Source organism: Gymnodraco acuticeps, unplaced genomic scaffold, assembly GCF_902827175.1.
Source record: "Gymnodraco acuticeps unplaced genomic scaffold, fGymAcu1.1, whole genome shotgun sequence".
NCBI classification, from domain to species: Eukaryota; Metazoa; Chordata; class Actinopteri; order Perciformes; family Bathydraconidae; genus Gymnodraco; species Gymnodraco acuticeps.
Window position 1 is genome coordinate 4,190,750 of NW_022990981.1, and position 22,338 is coordinate 4,213,087.

Genomic DNA, 22,338 nt, shown 5'->3' on the forward strand with positions numbered 1-22,338 from the left:
TCACTCCCACTCTCAGAAATAGTTAGGGTACTTTTGTTTTAAGCTGCTCATCCTACTGCTTTTGAAGTCTACTTTAATTGTTCAAAAGTCTCTTCTTTTTTTTATTCCAATCACAGTATTCTCAGACTTAAACCTAAACTGAAGAGCTTCATAGTTCAATAAGGACATCACTGGATGCTTAACCACCCTGATGTTTTCAACCTTGAGAAGAAGCTTATCTTAGAATATTAAAATCAATCAATCAAATTGTACTAATATGTTCCAATATCAAATGCGAACATAAAAAATAACATAAAAGAAAGATGGATCCAGGAGGATGAAGTACAGCATACTATACGTATGTACAAAATGAAAAGAGGCGCCCTCGTTTTCTGAGAGGATGCTGTCTTTATTTCTCCAGCTGCACTCTGCCCCTCAAGAATGGAATCTAATTTCAACATTAAAATGTCAAGTTGGTCTCTCTCTAGCCCTCTGGCCTCAAACAGTAGACGTATGACTTCTATCTTCTTTCCCAAGGCAATCACAGACACCAGAGTCATATATTCTGAAAATGTTGTCACACCTTGGTGGGTATGCCACTGTGCTCCAATGTTGTACTGTGTGTATTTGTGTTTGTGTGTTGCTATTGCTTTTAGTAACGATTGGCTCATTAGACTGCATAAGGGCTGAAATGGCTTTCTGAGTGCTTTCCAGTGTATGTGCAGGGAGACTCTTCCTTTGTTGAGTTTGAAAGCATGGTCATCCATTATTCAGAGGAATTGGTAAATGCACGGTCCTTGTAAGAGTTCATATTGCAAATTTCCTGCAGGTGCAGAAGTCTCTGTGACACCCATATTAATGAATGTTCAGATTCATAATACCATCACAATACTCTTGAAATTCTCATATTATGATCTATTTGTGTTACCGATTCAAATGGATCTTCAATGGTAAGTTGATGTATAAACACTGTGAAATAAACACTTTATTATAACAATTATTATTATATACGGGCCGGGGAACGGGCAGGTTGCCTGGCCTTCCGTCTCTTATTAGTCCGTTGAAGGCTCTGCGGACCTCCAAAGGCCAGGCGGGGTCACAAGAACGAATCAGGGGCAGAAGCAGATGAAGGAGACAGGCCTGGAGTTGTGGAAGGTTGGCAACTAGGAGTGCTGGCAGGCTGAGAATCGCACGTCTGGAGGAAGTCCTTAGTCCAGCCAGGTAAGAACTTCAACAACCATGGTTTTTCTGTTGCCTCCTGGTTCGCCTCTGCCAGAGCAGCCCTTTTCTGCTCAACACTGGAAGTTCCCTTCCACTTAACATAGCAAGAAGCTAAGGCATAATAAAGTTTATATACCTCCTTCTCGAAGTTTCGATCTACTGGGTCCATTCTTGGTTCGGTCGTTCTGTCAGGGTTGGGGGTTAAGAGAAGCGAGCTTTATTTAACAAAATTAATTGAAAGAAACTTAAATCCATAAACCGGTAGCACGAGGAAGCATCCGGACAAAAAACCAACAGGGACAAACATGGAGGTGCAAGGAAGACGATGACCGAACATGGAGCAAAGGGGAAGACAAGATTAAATACACAGAAGGGTAAACACAGGACATGACACAGCTGGGCAGGGGAGGCAGAAACACAAGGGCAACAGGTGAACACAATGAGACAATCAGACACAGGAGGGCAAACACAGGAAGGAAGACCGGAAACTAAACCCACAATACTAAATATATGACAATAAGACCATTTAACACCTGCACGCTGTAAAGAACATCCATAAACATTCATCTGTTTGCATCTTGCCAATTATTTATCTATATATCATATTCCAATTACTTGTGTATATAGACTCTTCTTGCACTATTTCTATTTTATTTGTATTTACATTTTTGCACATCTCAAAACATTTTCTTGCACAATTGTATCTGTTTTATTTGTTTTATGTCCTATATATATTGATGTTGCACTGTTGGAGGAGCCTGTGACTTAAATGTTTCATTGCCATACTGTAGCTACTGTGCACATGACAATAAAGCCTTGAATCTTGAATCATGCAAAGTCCAGAAGGTGGTCAACCCTGTAGCAGTAAGGCTCAAATTTCCCCGGTCCATGCAGATCTACCTAACAAGCCACGTCTCCAAGATCAAGCCGGTTTGAGAGAGCCCACTGGTTCCTGCTGCTCCACCTCCACCGCCGCTCCGATTCATAGATGGAGGCCCAGCCTACATGATTCGACGCCTGCTTCGTTCCCGCCGACGTGGGAGAGGCCTGCAATACCTTGTCGACTGGGAGGGGTATGGTCCAGTAGAGAGGTCATGATTCCAAGCTCGACAAATCTTTGATGCCCGGCTCATCAGGGAGTTCCATCTGAACCATTGTGACCAGCCATCTAGTTCCACCAAACCCACGGCGACTCTGTCCCCCCTTTCAACAGAGGAATCTGATGACGATGAGATCGGAGAAGAGTCACCCTTGGACGAAAAATATTCTTTTCACTCAGTGTACATCCAGGGAGCTTTTGGCCTTTGAATTGTTATAAACATCCTCAAATGAGGGTCATGGTGTTAAGTGTAGTAAACTTGTATGACATTGTGCTAATTCTTGTGGAGTGTTTTCTTTTTATTCATGTTATTACATTACATGTCACTTGATAGACGCTTTTATCCAAAGCGACTTACATACTCAATACTGTGGACAATCCCCACAGGAGCAATTTGAGGTGAAGTGTCTCAGGGACACAACGACATTCTGACTGCAGTGGGGTTTGAACCTGTGACCCCCTGATCCGAACACCAACGCACAACCCGCTACGCCACACGCCTCCACACGTTATTTTGGCAACATCATGTACACATGATATATAAATTGAACCTCAAAGTTTCATTGCAGAAAGATTTTTGGGATATTTATTTATGATATTTTTAATGTTTGATTCTTTAATTAAAGGAACTTGGAAGTGAATAAATATATCTGGAGGCCATCTGCTGTTTGGCTTTCTCCTGTTGGCCAGCTGCTGTGACTATGAATAGACATTTCTATGCCTCTCCAACTGTTATCTTATTCGGTTTTCTGACTCACCTTCCTCAGCAAGAACTATCATAAATAACCACTTATTTTTCGCTGTTCCTTCACTCATTGATAAATATTAAATATCTTCTCCATCCAGAGCGCCCAGCTCTAATCCCGCTGTCGTGCAGCATCAACACATGACATGTGAAGTCTTATTTTTATCCATCTCCGTGAGAGTGGGTTCGGGCACATGCAGAGAGCCCTGCCATGCTCTGATTGGCTGCCAAATCCTCAAGGGTATTCCGTGATGCCTGCCGCTAAGTGACCGTCGGTGGGTTTACCTGGCTGCTGCTGGGCACATGGCGCCAGGGCTGGGAGGACAACTAAATGTATTATTATTTTAACAGAGAAGAAGTGGTAGTCTGGATTGTGGGGTTCATAGATTAATATCGACAATGATATCATTTTAAAATAAATATATTTATCAGCCATAATAGATTTTAACATCATGTTTGCTGGACTTTTTTGTAATTGGAAAGAAACGTTCCTTTCTTAAAAGTATTTTCAACTCACCAATATTCTGTCCAAGAACTGATTCATTCTAATCCTAAAATGATCAATACATTATTGCATTTATATGAAATTAGATGGCTGTAATACCATACCATAACACATCTCCTGCAACGAAAACATTTCCATATTTGGGAAAAATCACTTTAGCTTCACCTTCTATATTTATTATATTGCCAATTTTTCTTGAAAGAATACTATAATATATCTCTGATTGCTTTAGTGCAATGCAAAACAATTTGAAAAATGTGCATTACAGAATTAATGTAAGTAACTGTCAGTGGAATCATTAGTGTTGGACCTGAATAATGCAGAAAAATAGTAGTTTGTAACAGTTGATTTAAGGTTCAAGGGACAATATGGTGTTTTGCTTTAACTCAGAGAGTTGCTCTGTTTAGGCCTTTGATGGATATTATAAGAAATACATATTGTGCTTGAAAAAACAAAATAAGCCTCAATGAAAGTAAAATGTGAAAATGTTGGGTGTGACTTCATTAGATTCGATTGAAAACCTAAACCACCTCATCACTCTTTGATGCACATGTTGCTGCTCTATGATTAGTGTATGGAAACATATGGCAACACATGTTTCCCATTTCAAATTAGTGAATAAAGTGAGGACAAAAACATAAATGTATTTATTTAATTTATATATCTCTTATGGGGAACAAGCAGGGCTGGTTCTAACCAATTTACTGCCCTAGGCAAGATTTTAGCTAACCCCCCCAGCCTGAAATGATTACTATAGAAAATATAAAGATCAATAGACTATCCAAGGAATACACAATATAATATATAAAGAATGCATCTCTACAAAAACAGAAACTTATTGACATATAAAGAGGACTTCAAATGTATTCAGTATGGTATGAACATGTTTTAATTGGGGGGTGGACGTCACATACTCTAAGGGGGTCCGGGGGTATGCCCCACCGGGAAGAAATGTTTAAACAATTTAAAGTCAAATGCTTCAATCTGGTGCACTTTGAACACCCATATGAAAAAGATCGGTTTACATTTTAATAATCAAATAAGTATGTGAACATAACCAATAACCTACCATAGCCACTAACAAATAAATGTAAGGCAAGGCAAGGCAAGTTTATTTATATAGCACCTTTCAACACAAGGCAAAGTGCTTTACAAAAAACGAAAGACATTAAGAAAATGGCATTTAAAATCAGTCATTAAAAGAAAAGATAATAAAATAAACATTCAAAGAAAAAATACATGGATAAAAGTTACAGTGCAGTCTAAGATGTGAATAGTTCAATTAAAAGCAGCGGCAAAAAGAAAAGTCTTCAGCCTGGATTTAAAAGTAGTAAGAGTTGCAGCGGACCTGCAGGTTTCTGGGAGTTTGTTCCAGATATTTGGAGCATAATAACTGAACGTTGCTTTACCATGTTTAGTTCTGACTCTGGGGACAGAAAGCTGACCAGTCCCTGAAGACCTGAGAGATCTGGATGGTTCATAATTTAGCAGGAGGTCAGAAATGTATTTTGAGCCTAAACCATTCAGTGCTTTATAAACCAGCAGCAGTATTTTTGAAATATATTCTTTGACACACAGGAAGCCAGTGTAAAGACTTAAGAACAGGAGTGATGTGATCCACTTTCTTAGTGTTAGTGAGGACTCGAGCAGCAGCGTTCTGAATTAGCTGCAGCTTTCTAATAGATTTTTTAGTGAGACCTGCAAAGACACCATTACAGTAGTCCAGTCTACTGAAGATAAAAGCATGGACAAGTTTTTCCAAATCCTGCTGTGACATTAGTCTTTTAATCCTAGATATATTCTTTAGGTGATAGTAGGCTGATTTAGTAACTGTTTTAATGTGACTGTTGAAACTCAGGTCAGAGTCCATGACTACACCTAGATTTCTGGCTTTATCTGTTGTTTTGAACATTTCAGACTGAAGCTCAGCGCTAACTTTTATACGTTCTGCCTTGGCTCCCAAAACCATTACCTCAGTTTTATCTTTGTTTAATTGGAGAAAGTTCTGACACATCCAGTCATTGATTTGTTCAATGCACTTACTCAGTGTTTGAATTGGAGCATAGTCTCCTGGTGAAATTGTTACGTAAATTTGTGTGTCATCCGCATAGCTATGGTAACTTATTTTGTTGTTTTTCATTATCTGAGCCAGTGGTAGCATGTAGATGTTAAAGAGAAGAGGCCCCAAGATGGAGCCTTGAGGTACCCCACATGTCATATTTGTCAACTCAGATGTGTATTTACCTATAGAAACAAAGTTGTTTCTGTCCTTTAAGTAGGATTCAAACCAATTTAGAACTGTTTCCGAAAGTCCCACCCAGTTTTCCAGTCGGTCTAGTAATATGTTGTGGTCAACAGTGTCAAACCCAGCACTTAGATCTAATAATACTAACACTGAAGTTCTGCCACTGTCTGTGTTTAAGTGGATGTCATTGAAGACCTTTACAAGAGCAGTCTCAGTGCTGTGGTTTGGACGAAAGCCTGACTGGAACACATCAAAACAGCTATTTAAATGCAAGAAATTACTCAACTGTTGAAAAACAACTTTTTCAATGATTTTACCTAGAAATGGCAGGTTTGATATGGGCCTGTAATTGTTCATTACTGAAGCATCTAGATTATTATTTTTTAAGAGTGTAACGTGTAACGTATATACATTTTGTTGTTCATTTATATCTTATTTTACCTAGTTAACATTTATTTATTTATGCATTTTTTTTAATCTCTCTAGTTTTAAACGGTATTTTTGCTTTACTGTCCTATAGTATACACTGAAATGATTTTAAACCTGTTTTTATTTATCCTAATAATTATAGAGGTGTGCCTTGGAAATATTTGTTTACATGAATTGTGATCAAAACGTTTGAGACCCACTGAGAAAACTTAGACTAAAGTTAACTATCTAAACTCTCCACCAGATGCTAACAACAACAATCCCCAGGACCGGTGTGCCCTCTCTCTCTCTCTCCCTCGCACGCTCCCACGTTCACTCGCACTTTGGCTGTGAGCGCTTGATAAGCCAACATCCCCCACTTTCATCACTTACAGCGCCCATCGTACAGGGCAAATGAAAAGTGTAACCGGGGTGAAAAGGGTGTTACCTTTACTTAATTATGAATGTTGTTACATCAAGGCTGAAAATTAGGATGAGCCCAAAAAGTCAAAACAATTTTTTCCTCCCAGAGATACCAGCGCAGCGCCCCCCCCAGATCTGGTGCCCTAGGCTAGGTGACCGCCTATGCCAAAAACCGGCCCTTAAGACATATAATGAATCAGTCTGTTGTTCTAACTACACTGAACAAAAATATAAATGCAACACTTTTGTTTTTGCTACCATTTTTCAAAGATCTAAAACATTTTCTATACACAAAATAACCATTTCTATCAAATATTGTTCACAAATCTGAAAAAATCTGTGATAGTGAGCACTTCTTCTTTGCCGAGATAATCCATCCCACCTCACAGGTGTGGCATATCAAGATGCTGATTAGACAGCATGATTATTGCACAGGTGTGCCTTAGGCTGGCCACAATAAAAGGCCACTCTGAAATGTGCAGTTTTGCTTTATTGGGGGGGTTTGACAACCAGTCAGTATCTGGTGTGACAACCATTTGCCTCACGCAGTGCAACACATCTCCTTCGCATAGAGTTGATCAGGTTGTTGATTGTGGCCTGTGGAATGTTGGTCCACTCCTCTTCAATGGCTGTGCGAAGTTGCTGGATATTGGCAGGAACTGGAACACGCTGTCGTATACGCCGATCCAGAGCATCCCAAACATGCTCAATGGGTGACATGTCCGGTGAGTATGCTGGCCATGCAAGAACTGGGATGTTTTCAGCCTCCAGGAATTGTGTACAGATCCTTGCAACATGGGGCCGTGCATTATCATGCTGCAACATGAGGTGATGGTCGTGGATGAATGGCACAACAATGGGCCTCAGGATCTTGTCACGGTATCTCTGTGCATTCACAATGCCATCAATAAAATGCACCTGTGTTCGTCGTCCATAACATACGCCTGCCCATACCATAACCCCACCACCACCATGGGCCACTCGATTCACAACATTGACATCAGAAAACCACTCACCCACACGACGCCACACACGCTGTCTGCCATCTGCCCCGAACAGTGAAAACCGGGATTCATCCGTGAAGAGAACACCTCTCCAACGTGGCAGACGCCATCGAATGTGAGCATTTTCCCACTCAAGTCGGTTACGATGACGAACCGGAGTCAGGTCGAGACCCCGATGAGGACGACGAGCATGCAGATGAGCTTCCCTGAGACGGTTTCTGACAGTTTGTGCAGAAATTCTTTGGTTAGGCAAATCGATTGTTACAGCAGCTGTCCGAGTGGCTGGTCTCAGACGATCTTGGAGGTGAACATGCTGGATGTGGAGGTCCTGGGCTGGTGTGGTTACACGTGGTCTGCGGTTGTGAGGCCGGTTGGATGTACTGCCAAATTCTCTGAAACGCCTTTGGAGATGGCTTATGGTAGAGAAATGAACATGCAATTCACGGGCAACAGCTCTGGTGGACATTCCTGCTGTCAGCATGCCAATTGCACGCTCCCTCAAAACTTGCGATATCTGTGGCATTGTGCTAACATTTTAGAGTGGCCTTTTATTGTGGCCAGCCTAAGTCACACCTGTGCAATAATCATGCTGTCTAATCAGCATCTTGATATGCCACACCTGTGAGGTGGGATGGATTATCTCGGCAAAGGAGAAGTGCTCACTATCACTACTATCAATATTTGAGAGAAATGGTTATTTTGTGTATATAGACATTTTTTTAGATTTTTTAGTTCATCTCATGAAAAATGGGAGCAAAAACAAAAGTGTTGCATTTATATTTTTGTTCAGTGTATAAATGTAAGCAAAATCTGCTTAAACATAAATATAATTAGAGGATGAAACCCTCTTTAGTTGTCACACATGCAGAGTACACAGCATACACAGTGACATTTGACCTCTGCATTTAACCAATCCTAGTACTAGGAGTCACTACTCCTAGTACTAGGATTGGTTAAATGCAGAGCTATTGTACAGCGCCCACGGAGCAATGGGGAGTGAGGGGGAAAAGGGGGTGTCCGGTGCCTTGCTCAAGGGCACCACGGCAGGGTCCAGGAGGTGAACTGGGACCTCTCCAAGTACCAGTCCATATGTAGGTCTGTTCGGGGACTTGAACCGGCGACCCTACGGCTCACAGTCCAAGCACCTACAGACTGAGCCACTGCCGGACTTAGGCAAAAAAAGGTCACCTATTATGCAAAATGCACTTTTGTATGTCTTTTATACATAAATATGTGTCCCCTGTGAGTAAGGAGACTCACAAATTGTCAGAAAATACAACCCTCTCTCTTTTCCTCCGTACCTACATCTCTAAAAACGGGGGTACAACAGAGCTGATCCAGATTTGCTGCAGTCATGACGACATTAGTAAAATGTTGGCTGGCTTTACATTGAACTCCTGGCAACGTTACACCCACGTCCCAACCTATCGTCCCCATATACAGTCGCTAGCTGAATCCCCTCCCTCAGCTGTGTGTCTGTGTATTCAGCAGGATGTCTACGAGAGTGACTCAGAGTAAAGCTGTTATATATATATATAATACATGGCACTGTTCTAGCGGTAAACACTGAATTAAGAACATGTCAAGCTATGTGCTGTATCAGAAACAATGCGCGACATGTTTTGGAAGTAATATGGTCTGTGTTTACATTAGCAAGCATCGCTAACACTCAGAGCTAACGCTGTTCTGGAGAGAGTATGTGTAAAGAAGCCGGATATAAAAGTTACTGTCCTTGTGGTAAACCCGTGAGAGAGAAAGCGTTTGAGCTCCATACTGTTTTAGAAATAATGCTGGATGTGGTTTGGAACATGATATGGCGTTTAATCACGGCAGCGTTTATCTGAGTTTCAGGGGCGTGGCCAGCAGCAGCTCCAAAGGGGCATGGCCAGCAGCAGCTTGGTTACATTTAAAGGGGCAGACCCAGAATCAGCACTTTAGTAACAGGGCTGAAATAGAGGGGTATGAGGCATGCTACAATGGGTGATCTGTTTGGTATTTTGAGCAGAACACTTAAGGGTCATGTTTTGTATAGATATGGCTCTATAATATATTGTTCTAATATAGCATAATAGGTGAGCTTTAACATGGTCTTTTTTTAGATGGCTGACTTCCCTATCATGTTTCCTATAGTTCAATAAAAAGGAAAATGTGAAGTTCGCATTTTTGCATGTCATTTCCAATGGACATTACCGTGTCCATTGGAAATATAAAATGGGAAATGCAGTTGTTTTTGGAACAAACATAATCGCAGCAGCAGCAGCAGCAGCAGCAGCATGTTAATTACAGCTAGACCTGATTGCCTGGCTGACCTCCTGGTCACCCCCCCACACTAATGAGCTCCCTGGGCAGCACAGACAGCCATGACTGAAACCATAATCACCAAACCTGCTGTGACACTTATTGAGTGTTTAACAGTGGAAGCCTCTTGTCTCTCATTTAACGCACTCTGTCTTTTTCTTCTCTTGCAGTTGGAAAGACGTCTCTGATCACCCGGTTCATGTATGACAGCTTTGACAACACGTATCAGGTAGGTTCTACGGCAGAGTGAATATATTTGGTTTCAGTTGAATAGTCATCAGGACATAGGAAAAGAGAGTACAGTGCCAAGAGGATTACACTGCACTGAGTGACGTTATTGTGAAGTGCGTCTGCCTTCGTCAAACTACAATTTTACCTAACTGACTACTAAAAGCACATCTTGATATTTTACCCCAGTGTTGTACTCAAGTCACCAATTCACGAGTCCAAGTCACTCTCGAGTCACCACTTTTCGAGTCCGAGTCACCAGTCGGAGTCGAGTCCAAGTCCGAGTCACCCAAGGAGTGTCCGAGTCGAGTCCGAGTCATCATTACCTGTGTTCGAGTCTGAGTCCAAGTCACCCAAGAAGAGTCCAAGTCTGAATGGATATATTTGTTGAAATGTAGCTGTAGCTCCTCTACATTGCTTTTATCCTGTCATTTTACACTATTTGTCTATTGAACTGCTGTGAAGCGAGTTTGGCTACAATTCTTGTATAAAAGGTGCTATACAAATATAAAGGTTATTAGGCCTACTAATATTAATATTATTATTATTATAATTATTATTATTATTATTGTAAATGACCTTTGATATGTCTAACTATATTTAAAATGGCTTACCTTTTAGAGAAGTGATTATATATATATATATAACATATAGGCTACTAAATAGTTACATTGGGTTTTTAGCACCTGGCTGATAAGGGCACAAGCTCTTACGTTGGTAATGATTGTATACAAGCAAGGGTGTGCAATAAACAGATACCATCAGTTGGAGAGTCCAGCATTATTCAGCCGGGGATGCTACAATTATTATAGTGAATGTTTACATTAGCCTATATCAACACACTCTCACTCCATAATCGTCCAGGAGCGACGTTTGGTCAGTGTCCGTGGCGTGCAGTTGTGACGCTCCTAGGCTCCTTCAGCTTCATAAAGGGACGCAAATAGCTTTCAACTGATTGCAATGTATTCCCACCTTTACGGCGGGATTTGACGCTCATGGAAGCACGGCATTCGTTTGTGTCGGCTGCCCCTAAAGGCAATGTGAGCGTCCATTCCCATTGGATAACGGAGAATTGTACACCCGGAAGTAAGTATTCCTCTTACTGTCGATTGATTTTACAGTGATATCTGCACTACTCATCGACTAAAAAACACCAGATTATCCTTGTTAATTACACAACATTGATTGGTTTAAATTGTGTGCAATGCTTTTGTATTTTCCCCCTTCGATTCGGAGAAACAAATATTTTTTCGGAGTAAAGGATGGCAGAAGACACTACACTACCCAGAATCCCCAGCTATCGTTTGGACTACACCATGTGCTCTGTTTGACAAACCCCGTTTTTTTTCACCATTCATTCCAATGGCTGGCGTCTATGTCACGTGATCTTCAAATTTCTCCCTGCAGAAAAACAAACATGGCCGAACTTCGTTTTATTCTCGGTGTAAAATGCCTATTTTAAAGTTAGTTTGGCCATTAAAATGCGTTTTGATGTCATTTGATGCGAGAAATATGAGTTGTTATTTCAGATTATGTGTGCAGTGCCCACATGATCTTTAGTTTGCTAGTTATTACGAAGATTACTTCAGGAAATTGCGTCCATATAACGTTTTCATTGTTACCAAGGTGGTTGCTAGGGACGCTGCTATCGATATTATTTATGTTATGTTGTGTAACTGTTTAATGGTGTTATCTTTATTGCTACCCCCTTCCCCGTCAATGTATAGTGTTGGTCCACAGCGCAAACATATTAGTTTAACAAAATCCGCATCTAAAGATAGCCTACGTTATTTTCCCCTGTGCAATTCCAGTCTCACATCTCACAGCACATCGTCATTAACAAATACCGGAAACAGACCGAAAACATTTAAAAAATATATATTACTTTATTCCGAGTGTGCTTGCTTTTCTCTTTGAAAGTCATCACATAACGGCATTGTAATACACGGTTCGGCTGCATTAAATATTACATATCTGCCGTAGTTCTGTATTTATAGAGCCCTGATGAGAAGACTTCTAGACAAACATGAGGAACTGAAAACGTGACGTGGATCATAAATATATCAGCCATTAAACAACATCTTACATTTCTTTTCACACAATACGTCTCCTTGCAGTATCAACACTAATTCGGCTGACTTTTATATTTGATCCAATTGGTAGATAGGCTGTATTTACACTAGGGTGACCATATTTTGATTTCCAAAAAAGAGGACATGCTGCCCCCAGCCTCGAGATACTTAATGATACTCAACGTTTACTCAAAGATGCCTTATTGTTTTAAAGTATGCCTCCTCTGTATGGATATAAAATTATTATTTATATTATTTTACTGTATATAACACAATAATATCTCTCTATAACCAAAGACACACCAAACCAAGGTTACTCAACAATCAACATGCTTTATTATGCCTACAATTATCTCTGACAAATCTCAAATGCACAAGAATAACTTAAACATCAACTTGTAACTAAATAATAGCTCTCTTTTCAAGTCTTACTGGACAAAAATAAATAACAAAATATATGAAATAGTATAAAATATAAAATCCAGCTTTAACAAATAATCTCTTTGTATCTTGTCAATGTAAACAATAAAACAGTAACCTCACAAAGAAACTAATCTAATTATTTTAAAAGTGCACTATGCAGTTTTGGATTTTACATTTGCATAATTGCCATTAGTGAACAGAACATAACATTTGATTACCTAAATCAAACCAAACACATTTTGAGGCACCATGAACCAAATATAAGCCTACTTTAAATGTTTGTAAACACAATTCCAGGCCCTGTCATTGTAAACAACCAGTGAAACGACAACTTGTCACATATTTCTAGCTTAAAACAGTTTTCTAGGGTCCCAATTTAAAATGAAAAGTTTAAAGTTTCTCTCCCACAGCTACATAGCTTTCTCTCTCTGCATAGCTGCATACTTCAATCTTCTTCATCCTGCTTTTCTTCTTTATCCTCCTTGTCTGCCCATCGATATTTAGCTGTGGAGCTGATCTTTCCCAGCAGTTTTCGGTTGCTCAACAAATAAGCATGAAAGTCTTTGCAAGACATGTCTTTCAAATTGTATTGCACAAATAGAATCCCCTTCAGTGACTCAACAGACAGCTGGTTCCTCTCCTTGGTCCACTGGCTCTGCATCAGTGAGAAAACCCTCTCAACATTTGCATTGTGAGAGGAAAGTGCAAAGACAAACTGTGCAATCTTCAGTAGTTCTGAGTAACATGCTATGCTTCTGGCCTTCTCAAAATATTTGGTCCACTTCTGGAGCACCTGCAGGCCACTGAACTCCTCATCACTACCTTTCTGTGAATCTCTTCAGATTGGTGACCTGGTCAAAACACTTGACATCATCAATTATCACCTCCTTCTCTCCTAGGAACTTGATGCAGGCCTCCACATCATTCCACTCTGGTGGCTCACTCAGATCCATCCACGTGAATGTGGAGAACTCTTCCATGGGAGTCATCCACTTCTCCAGATACTCCAGACATGCTGTACAGGCCTTGCACATCAGCACAGAACTGGTCATATTCCTTACCAAGTCCATCACTACGCTTTTGTGCCAGTAGTCCCTTAACTTTAAGGGACATGAAGTTGTTGCTCTTGCGTTCAAGAAGAATGGTGTGGATGCTGTTCATTATTTTCTTTACCTCCATAATGGAGTTCTTCTCCTTTTCCATGTCTTGAATGTGGGTGTGGAACGCAGACATGAGTGAGTGCATGTGCCAGAGGTAGATCTCACTGAATTCGTTTTCAAAAAACTTCTTGATCACTATGGGTGGTTTTTGCTGAGACAGAAAGAATGCCTTTAAGGCTGGAAACATCTGTATCATCCTCTCAATGCCTGGGAACAATGACAGCACCTTGTCTTGCTGTGAGAAAGCATCCTTCTGTATTCAATGCAGGGGCGGATCTACCGGGGTGGCATGGGGTGGCAACTGCCACCCTAAACAATAGCCTTGCCACCCCAGCTGCCACCCCAGTTGGCATCTTTGTTTTGAAAGAAAAGTTGTGGCTCATCGGACATTTATGAGAGAAAATCTCTAATGTCCGAGTGCAAGTGAATGCAGCACAAGACGCGAGTCTTGTAACCCCTCCCCCGGCCCTGGCGCGAGACTGGAAATATGATTGATGGCGAATTCAGTTGAACGGTGGACGGCGCAAAACGAGAAGCATTTCGGGCCCAAGTAGACGGAAGGAATGAGGTAGTTGCGATCTACAATTACAGAGAAGAGAATGTCAAGTTTGGCTGTACTCAGCATTGAATCAAAACGCACTAAAGCTTTGGATCTTAATACGTTTGTGAGGCGTTTTGCTGAACAAAATGGTAATCGCCGCATTCAGCTGTAATAGGCATGTCAACTTGATGCTCTGCTCACGGATGACTCGATGAGCATAACAAACTGTTAAGATGATGACCTTGTATGCGTGTATATATATTTTTTTCTTTGTGGGGGTCTGCCTCCAAAAAACAGTTTTAAGTCCTGAGGAAGTAAAATCAGACGGTGTGTAAAACTACACTGCCCAGCCAACAGAAAGTAACCACTTTGATTGAACTAGGCCAGTAGGTAAGGACCTTCCACTGGATAATAACTGCAGCGATGTTTTAGCTGAATACACGTTTTCTAACCCTAACTGAGGCAGTTAGTCACTTCTTTAATGTTTGTTCTTTCTGATGTAAAGTCAAGGTTGTAACTGTATATCAATAATGATATAATTACTTGTTTTTCAAATTTGAAGGAGGGTGAGCAAGCATCTTGATGAACATTCATCATTAACTCCTCCAAAAAATATAGTTTATTCAATAATAAATGAATATGTGAATCATAACAGTTGTTCACTATATCTGTAAAGCGTCTTTGAGCACCTGTAAAAACACTAACAAATTAAATCTATTATTATTATTATTATTTATTAACAGTGATTGACAGCTGATAGGAATAATATGATTGTTAATAGTATCATATTCATTCAGACAAACATCGATGAGACAGTTAATTAATGTACTTATTGCAGCAGTCTGCATAGATTTGGTTCCCCTGCTGGTCTAAGAGTGAAACAAACTCATTCAGTTATTGTTCAGTTAAAATTCATTAAATTACGTCTGCCACCTTATATATTTATATGTAAGGCTTTACTGATGTGCCACAATAATATCACCTAATGTCATTGAGTTAAAATATTAATATTGTGGCTTTCCAAGTTAACATTGATTGTAGGGGTGTAACGGTTCACAAACATTTCGGTTCGGTTCGTACCTCGGTTTTTAGGTCACGTTTTCGGTACAGCAGAACAAATTCTCACAACATTAAACATTTTTTTTATTTTTTTTATTATTATTAAACTGTGAATATTCACTCAAATAAATACAAAATATAATAAAATAAACATTAAAGTGCAGCATGTCGATGAACTGAAATGATCTGTATTTGAACTGTACTGTACCTAAGCAGCCAGGTTGACATTAGGACTTGCTTTTCATTGTATTTTCATGTTGTTTAAAGAAAGATGAACTTGTCCACATTGCTGCTGAAAGGGCAGATCTGCTGGCACCAACAATGTCTCCTGCTGTGGAGAACACCCTCTCTAGGGACAGAGGTAGCAGACACAGCCAGGTAGCGCTTTGCTAACATGGCAACATAAGGATATTTGGCGTTTGTAATAGCGTTGGCTCGGTCTGAACTCTCTGCGAGTGGTGGAGGCTTACATGCTAGCGGGAGTTGGGTTTGCACTTCAGTCTTTTTTCTTTTGGTACCGGTGATATTCACGTTCGGGTGATGCCTTTTCAAATGAGTGTGCAAGTTTGATGTATTGCCAGCCGCGTAACCAATGTTAGTTGAACAATGCCGACAAACAGCTTTGGTTCGGTCCAGCTGTCTTTGTCCGTCATCCTTGTTCGTAACTGCGAAACCAAAATGTTCCCAAACCGGAGACTTCAATGATGCTGGAGGATTTTTGAGCTCAACTTTATCTACGTTCACCATTTCGATAGTTCCTCAAATTACTGACTACATTTGAACGCATCCCTGTGACCAGCTCTCATAGTATGCCTCTCGTCCAATGAAATGACTTGGTCGCTCTATGATATATACCTAAGATTACTTCCAGAAAGTTGTTCATGTTCTCAATTTTTTACATTTAACGTTATATTCGTTCGGTACGAAGGGCCCGTACCGAATAATGTCAGTACGTGTACCGTTACACTGCGATTTAAATCAGCATATACTTCTGCCAGGGGATGCCACCCCTCAAAATCTCCTGCCACCCTCTTGCCACCCCATGAATATTTGTCTAGATCCGCCCCTGATTCAATGTCAACAAAATCACGGTACTCCTTCAGGCTCTCAGTGCGCACAGTGTAAATGTGGAAGTACTGGTAGATTTTGAACATGATATTCTCAAGGTCAATATCTATTGTGTCTGCCCCATGATGAACACAATTATTCAATATGTGTGCTGGGCAACCCACACCGATCAGAGTGTTCTTCTGCAGCAACCTCTTCAAATTTGCAAACACATTCTTTCCCCCTTCATCACGTCGGATTCCTCCAAAGTTTGTGTTGCAATTGTCGCCAGTAAATGCAATGCATTTTTCAGACAAATTGTTTTTTGCCAATGTTTCAATGAGATATTGTGCAATGGTTTCTGCTGTCTCATTTGGTGTGTCTTTAACCTCGATTAATTTTGTTTGCATGCCACACCTCTTCCAGTCAAAGTACTGGATTATGATTGGGAATATTTTCACTGCTCCGTGGTTACTCCCGTCTGTAGAAACACCACAGTACTGGATTTCTTTGAGTGCTTCATGTGCGACATCAATCGAGTGGGGCGCTATAACACCATTGACAATGGCTTCGGTTTTAGTGCGCGCACTACTGAATTTGTTGGCAGTGTCAGAGTCTGGAAATGCTTTTTTTAGCAAGGCACTTGTGCAATCCATAGATCTGTAGCTGTTGTGATGTTTCACAGTGTGAAATGCAAACGCACCCTCCGCTGCATTTACAGCATCCTCTGTTGTGCCTGGTCTAACAAAGAAGTCTGTCAACTTTGCCGACAAACTCTCACCTTGCACAGCTTTCCTATGTGTGTCTGTGTCCATGTGCGCTTTAAGATCGCCTGCACCTTTATTGGACACACACACGTATGTGCAAGCTTTGCACACGGTGCACTCCGCCTCCCATTTGTTCCGAGCTGCGGTCCGCTCTGTCCCCTTCCTCTGTTTGTGTGTCAGCGTAGTTGTAGAGCCGCCCACAAAGCTTCAGACTCAGGGATTACGTCACACACGCAACAGAGTACTGTAGTGTTCTGTGCAATGCGCCAGTCAATTTAAGTACATGCAAACGGTCCGCGAAACCCGGACATTTTCATGAATTTATAAACCCCCCCGGACGACCCGGACAGGGCGTGAAAAGAGGACATGTCCGGTCACCCTAATTTACACCATAAAGGTGCACAGCTGATATAAAGGGACACCTAGTGGTTAAAGCATGTTATTGAATTTCATTATTTTTATTATTAGATATTAATAGGATCCCTATAAAGTATATTCATTACTCGTTATTCTCTACTAATAGTTAATTAAAGACTGTATATAATGACTATTTTGCACATCCCTTTCAAGATTTCCTAAGGTTTATTATCATATTCACAAACGGTGTAGTTATGCATTGAATGAAAAACTTGGGTCGCAGGTTCCTCAATAGTGCATTACAAGACATCTATCAATATTTGTGCATACCTCCAGCAATGTTAACTATGTTGAAGCACTTATTTTAACTGATATTATACATAATGTATTATACTCTTATAAGATGTATGTAGATATTTCATCTCCGACCTTGTCAGGTATTGAACAATCAATAAATAAAGAACACAGAATTGTTAAATATAAAACACAGAATTTGTGTGATTATACTAAATGATGTAAATAAACACCACTGCATATTTACAACTGTTACACATGCTGATGTAACGCAAATGTTTCCAACTTGGGATCAATAAAGTATATCTTATCTTAAGATGATCGATGGCTACTGCCATATTTGCAAAATGTGCCTCTGAACCTTGACAAGTGCATGTTTCAGGCTTATCAATTAATGTAGTGTAATGTTATCAATTAACAACAGGAGGGGTCACAAACATAAGATCAGCTGTTAAATAAAGCTCTTCTGACCTTAGCTGGCATGTGTGTATATATATTAATGCTGCACATTATGGGCACAAGCAATTTTCACCCATTTATTAATTATGTTTTAAATTTGAGTGTTTCCTATCCCCTAAACCTCCAGGGATGTACACAGTTTAATACTGGCAACTTCTTATTATGGGAAATTTAAAGTATTTTAAAACTACAACTCCCAGCAGAGACGTGCCATAGATAGAGAACATGTTGCGAAACACAATAGCCAGCATGTGTAGTTCTGGGGACGGGGTGGGGGAGGGGGGGACGCGGTGGACCCGTTCAAATCCAGTTTTGGACAGTCTGCCGTGGTTCCATCCCATTTCAAGTGCTGTTCGACGCTCGGCGTAACCCTCGGAGCACACTCTCCAATCACAGAGCTTGAGGACTATCACGGGGTTTGTCAAGCGAAGCGGAGAGAATACTTACTTCCCGTTGTAATATTCTCTAAAGCAAATGAGCTGCTCTGACCCTCGGTCCTGACGGACTCCAACTTGTGTTTATTAATCAAACAAATAAATAAACACCAGGATAATAATGTGTTATTGTTGAGTAAATGGAGAATTGCACAGGGGGAAATAACGTAGGCTATCTATTTTATTTATTTATTTTCACAATTGTAGATGCGGATTTTGTTAAACTAATACGTTTGCGTTGTGGACCAACATTGACGGGGAAGGGGGTAGCAATAAAGATAACACCATTAAACAGTTACACAACATAACAAAAATAATATCGATAGCAGCGTCCCTAGAAACAAGTAGTTAATAATAATAAAAGACATTAAGAAAAAGGCATTTTAAAGAGTCATTAAAAAGCAACACAATCTACCTGCATTGCATTACTCTAAACGTGTAATAACGTGCTTTAACCAGTAGGTGGTTTGGGTTAAAAAGCTGTCAAGTTTACAGTGTTAACAAAATAAAATATACTGCTGTTTCTGGTTTAGTTTACGACGGATATATTTAGTTATTGTTTTGATATTTGTAACACAAAAGCGATGGAAAAAACCCACAGCAACACAGAAAAGATGGTCTTAACATGACCCAGCGGTCTAGTAGTTAATAAAAAACAATAATATCAAAGCAAAATATTACTACTAACGTTATTGTGAAATTCAAACTGAACGGTAAAAGAATAGTTTCCGGTCTATTCTGAGCCCGATCTCTGTAGATAAATAAAAATAAAGAACTACGACAGATGTGTATTTAATGCAGCCGAACCCTTTATTACAATGCATTCATGTGATGACTTTCAAAGAGTAAAGCAAGCACTGCTGAATAAAGTATGATTTTATCTTTTACGAAACGTTTTTTTTTCATATTGAATGCAGTTGGAGGTCAACCAATCACAGAGCTTGAGAACTAATCACGGGGTTTGTCAAACAGAGCACATGGTGTAGTCCAAACGATAGCTGGGGATTCTGGGTAGTGTAGTGTCTTCTGCCATCCTTTACTCCGAAAAAATATTAGTTTCTCCGAATCGAAGGACAAAAATACAAAAGCATTGCACACAATTTAAACCAATCAATGTTGTGTAATTAACAAGGATAATCTGGTGTTTTTTAGTCGATGAGTAGTGCAGATATCACTGTAAAATCAATCGACAGTAAGGGGAATACTTACTTCCGGGTGTACAATTCTCCGTTATCCAATGGGAATGGACGCTCACATTGCCTTTAAGGGCGGCCGACACAAACGAATGCCGTGCATCCATGAGCGTCAAATCCCGCCGCAGATGGGAATACATTGCAATCAGTTGAAAGCTATTTGCGTCCCTTTATGACGCTGAAGGAGCCTAGGAGCGTCACAACTGCACGCCACGGACACTGACCAAACGTCGCTCCTGGACGATTAGGGAGTGAGAGTGTGTTGCCTATATCAATAAATATTAAGCCCCAGAAAGCACATGGCTACTTAGCATGCAAAATTACGTCATTCTGCATGTTAAGTTACCATGTGCTTTCCTGTTATCATCTAAATCTTTATGTATTGATTTGATCACATTACTCTGATGATAGTGTTCAAGACAGCCTATATGTCTGAACTCGATCCTTAGAGTAATGTGTTACGGAGCCTTCTCTTCAATCTTTTTTTCCACATAATGAGCATTTTGCGCTGCTCTTTCCCAATGTCTAAGCAGAATCTGTGAAAGCATAGAGCACGATGCGGGGTGTCTCTAGACATCTCTAGACTGGAATAGCGGGGCCCAGTACGTGAACTCGCCTCGCAGGTGCACACACCAGGACAGAGTACATCTGACTCGAGACAAAACTTGCTCGAATCCGAGTCCAAGTCGGAGTATCAATGTACAACTGGAGTCCGAGTCATCGTGGGTGAAAAATTCAAGAGTCAGAGTCATCGTGCGCGAGAATTCACGAGTCCGAGTCAGAGTCCGCGTCAATCCGTGCGCGAGTCCGAGTCGAGTCGAGAGTCCCGAAAATCGGCACTCGAGTACTCCATCTCTGTTTTACCCTTTGCATTCTAATAATGTTGTTTCATGCAGTTTATGTAAACAGTGAATATTTTTATTTAATTATCAAGAAACAGGCAGTGGCGACTCGTCATTAGGGGCAGGTGGGGCACAGGTGATTCATCTGTACATTGCTGTTTCTGCGTTCTTCCAATTAGTGTCCACAGTGTGCCTATTGAGCCGTGTTGAGCGATGTGGGGCAAGCCCCTCTCTCTGCTATCTAAATGAATGGGTGCTGTACAAACTACACTGCGCATGCTCAGAGTATTTTTCTATTCAATGTGTGCGGCAAAAAAATAATCAACAGTGGGGCATAGTGCTGGCAGACCTACCAAACGTCATCTCATAATTCAGAGAGCTGATTGGCTGTAAGTACGTGTGCTGCGAAAATTGAAGTTTTCACCCTGTAGTGAAGAGGAGACGAGAGAGAGCAGCGTATAGCGATTAAAATCACTAAAATGGAAAGCAAATGAATGAAGTTGACCATCTACTTCAGCTTTGGTAAGTTCATTTTATGTCATAGCATTTGTTGATCTTTTGTGTTTTGCCTATATAGGCTATTGCTCTGCTGGATCGATTGATATTGTGACCTCGGTGATGAGTGTCTGTTTCCTTATATCCACCCCCAGCTATTTGTTTACGTCTTTAAAAAAAAGCACCAGAAGCTTATATATATACACATCTAAGTTGTTCGTGCCCCACCACTTTTGTAGCCTACATATAAAAACGCCACTGGAAACAGGAACGGAAATTAAAAAAGGAAAGTGTAAGGAAATTATTGCTTGCACTCACCATAATGTTTCAATTGACATGAATCCAATTGTAATCCAGATTGTATTCAAATATTTGAATAAATAATACTTTATTCAATAGCTTCACAACTTGTTATGCCTACACAACTACTACTGTGCATATCACCATTCAAACAAGAAACACCACCCAACTCTGTAACACTGTGAAATGTCATTCAAATCGTAAATCATTATGTCATGATGAACATAACATATGTTCTTCCACGGTAAAATTATTTACTATTATTCCGCCACGTTTTTTGTTACCTTCTCCTCCCCCTTCCACATCGCAGAAACTCTGTTCAAACATCAGAACATTCAGCTTGATTAGAACATGTGCGCTATAACTTTTCATATTCATAATTTTCATAATTCTAGAGATAACTTCTCCTTCATACTCTCACTCATAAACCTCATTCCAGCTTTCTGACATTATTTGTAATACCCAACTTCAGAATCAGATTTATAGTTTTTGAAATATCAAACATAGTTTGGAGCTTGGTAAAGAGGCCTTCTTCAGATTTAACATTAGTGTATATTGCACTGCTCCTTGAGTCTAGAGTGCTTTGATCTCAAAACAGAGTGGAGTAAAGCTTGAAATTCAACTAACAAAACAACTTTAAGCATGCCATAAGTCCCAAACCATACTGAGACATCATTTGTATGAAAAACGTAGGAAAACTTATCAAGACATGAAAAATGCCATGCTTGAAGCAAAGAACA

At 40.3% G+C, this 22,338-nt stretch overlaps 1 protein-coding gene across 2 annotated transcripts in view; it reads left to right on the forward strand.

Annotated features, from left to right (window-relative positions):
- Window positions 1-22,338, forward strand: part of rab6ba (RAB6B, member RAS oncogene family a) — a 189,978-nt gene that overhangs the window by 41,213 nt on the left and 126,427 nt on the right. For both annotated transcript variants that reach the window (XM_034235641.1, XM_034235642.1), the window contains exon 2: window positions 10,098-10,156. In XM_034235641.1, coding sequence (XP_034091532.1) covers window positions 10,098-10,156 — 59 coding nt within the window. The remainder of the gene's footprint in view (window positions 1-10,097; window positions 10,157-22,338) is intronic.